The sequence below is a fragment of the Camellia sinensis genome, chromosome 4 (assembly GCF_055761805.1).
Source record: "Camellia sinensis isolate YWXY chromosome 4, ASM5576180v1, whole genome shotgun sequence".
NCBI classification, from domain to species: Eukaryota; Viridiplantae; Streptophyta; class Magnoliopsida; order Ericales; family Theaceae; genus Camellia; species Camellia sinensis.
Window position 1 is genome coordinate 164,336,052 of NC_138964.1, and position 2,830 is coordinate 164,338,881.

The window sequence follows — 2,830 nt, forward strand, 5'->3', positions numbered from 1 at the left end:
TAGCTAGCTAGCCCCAACCCAAACACATGTTATCCACGGTTTTTTATTTATTTATTTATTATTTTTTTATTATAATAATTTTCAACCATATTTCTTCTATGGTATACTGTGGATTCATAAGAGTATTATTATGCACTGTTTCTTTAATGTTAACATTCATAAATTCACTTGCTACTTGTTAAATTGCCACCTCCATTTTATTCAAGCTTTTTGTATTGTTAGAAATTCTAGTTGGAAAATGGCTTTGGAGGTTTTGAAAAATCTTTATTTTTTGCTAACTTTGAGTATTAATTACGGTAGGATTCTATCGTTATTTTTAATGTTTTTTTATTGGGTTCATGTTTAATGTCGCGTAGTGAAGAAATTCGTGTATTTGGTTACTCAAAACCATTTCCGGATGAATAAGAATTCAATGCGCATTTTCAAGTTCGTGGAAATGAGTTTAGGTGGGTTTCCTATACATTTGTGAAATGTGTTTGTCCCACATTGGAAATGCTTGAGGTTTTGAATGAGTTTATATACCTTAGCTTGGGATATTTGGGATGAGCCCCAAAGGGTACCCAAGTTTGTGGAAGGGTGAGGTTATAGGTAAAGTGGACTAAATCCATTGGATCCAAAACTAAAACCACCCAAACAGATCCCAACGGGTTCAAACCCACCCGAACAGGTTCAAAGGGTTCAAAACAGGTTCATACTTGTTCAATTCAAACTCAATCTGTCCGAACAAGTTCCTACCTGTTCGGAATAGCCACTATTTCTACCACTATTTCTACTATAAACGCCTTCAATTCCAGCATTCTTGGATTCAATTTTTCCCCTTAGAATTTAGTCATTCTTCTTCTATTTTTTCTGTGCTCTTACATCTATTTCTGTATTTATTTTTTAGGAAGAAAAAGAGAGAGTTACAACAGAGTTTTGGTTTGCCATACGTGAATTTGTAGTACTGCAAATTTAAGTGTTAGTCGTTGCATCTTGGGAAGTAGACGCCGGTAAAACTCGAAGCACTAGAACGAGAACGAAATTTACTTTAAGGAGATTGTGTCCTAACAAGCCTCGACGTTTAAAATTTCTGTAAGCATTTAATTCAGGATTTAATTTATTAAATTATTTTTTGAATTATTTTATCTTGTTATTTATTTATTTTATACATTTAATTTACACACACTCACACCCCATTGGGGGTTTAACAATCTTAAAGTAGATTTTTATTTATTTGTGTTAGACAGACGAATATTTTGTTTTGAAAAATTAAATAGTAGTCATATACTGTTTAATTTCTTAAATAGTAGTAATATACTGTTTAATAATTTCTTTGATAATATAGTAGTAATATACTGTTTATCATTGGAATTTTGTTACAAAATATTTTTCTGTATATTTTGTGTGTAATTTCTTTTGTGTATAAATTTGTGATTGGTACATTTTTATTTTCTCAGAAATATGACAATTAACAGTACTGAGACTGTTATTACTCCGACCCCTACACCTGTTGTGCCAGTGATGACTCCGGCAGTACCAGTAAATCATGGTGAGAAGTTAGAAAAATTCAATGGAAATGATTTTAAAAGATGACAACAAAAAATGATGTTTTATCTTACCACATTGAATTTGGCTCGTTTCACCCATGAAAAAGCTTTGGCACTGAATGAGGGAGAAACTGACTGGCAAGTGGTTACTGTAGTCGATGCATGGAAACATTGTGATTTTTTGTGTCGGAATTATATCCTCAATGGGTTGGACAATACACTGTACAATGTGTATAGTGTCAAAAGCTCTGCTAAAGAACTGTGGGAATCTCTAGATCATAAGTATAAGACAAGGGACGCCGGTACAAAGAAATTGGTTGTCGGCCGTTTTCTAGATTTTAAAATGATGGATTCCAAGACGGTTATTAGTCAAGTTCAAGATCTCCAACTAATTTTCTATGACATATATGTGGAAGGGATGGTTCTCAGTGAATCTTTTCAAGTAGCGGCAATCATTGAAAAATTGCCACCACCCTGGAAAGAATTCAAGAATTATCTAAAGCATAAGCGCAAAGTGATGAAATTCGAGGAACTGATAGTGCCACTCAAGATTGAGGAGGACAACCGTGATTCCGACAAGAAGTCAGGAAACTATGTCATGCAGGCTAAAACAAATGTTGTGGAACATGAATATGGGTCAAAATTCAATAACAAGAAGCGCAGGCATGATGGCAATGGTCCCAAACAAGGATTCATTAGTAAAATCAAAAGGATCAACAACGAGTTCAACAAAAGGTTCAAAGGCAAGTGTTTTGTGTGTGACAAAGATGGACATTGTGCTAAGGATTGCCATGTTCACAAGGACGGAGGGAGTTCAAGCAAAAAGCCAGCACAATGTCACGGCCTTGGTTGATTCCAAGCTATCCGTGCGGCACTTAGACAATCTCAAGTCTTACTTGAAGATGCTAAGTCAGCCTCACTCACAAACTTATAGGAAAGAGAAGTTAGAAGAACACAAGAGAGTTTGAGAGAATGCCTTGTATTCACTTGGGAGAAAGCTTTACAATTCTTAGATGCATTTGGGTGGTTTGGGCAAATGAGGCCCTCCCTCTTTTATAGGCTACAAGGAATGTTCCAGATCTACAATGATGGAGAGGATTCTAGATCTTTCCTCCTCCTACATCTTTTAGACTATTCTAGAATCACTCTAGAATGTACATGTCTAGAAGGGTCTACAAATATCTACAAGTATGTACAACTCTCTATAAAACTCTAAGGAGTTCTAGAAGCTTCCAGCATCTTGCATGGTCTTCATATTTTCTCAAGTCTTCCAGGAGCTTCCAGAATATTCCATTAACCTCCCT

At 35.3% G+C, this 2,830-nt stretch overlaps 1 protein-coding gene across 1 annotated transcript; it reads left to right on the top strand.

Annotated features, from left to right (window-relative positions):
- The first annotated feature begins 1,581 nt into the window (after positions 1-1,581).
- Positions 1,582-2,379, top strand: LOC145824191 (uncharacterized). Its single transcript, XM_082923807.1, has 2 exons — positions 1,582-1,947; positions 2,029-2,379. The coding sequence occupies exons 1-2, from the start codon at positions 1,582-1,584 to the stop codon at positions 2,377-2,379; spliced, it is 717 nt and encodes a 238-aa protein (XP_082779933.1).
- The last annotated feature ends 451 nt before the right edge of the window (positions 2,380-2,830 follow it).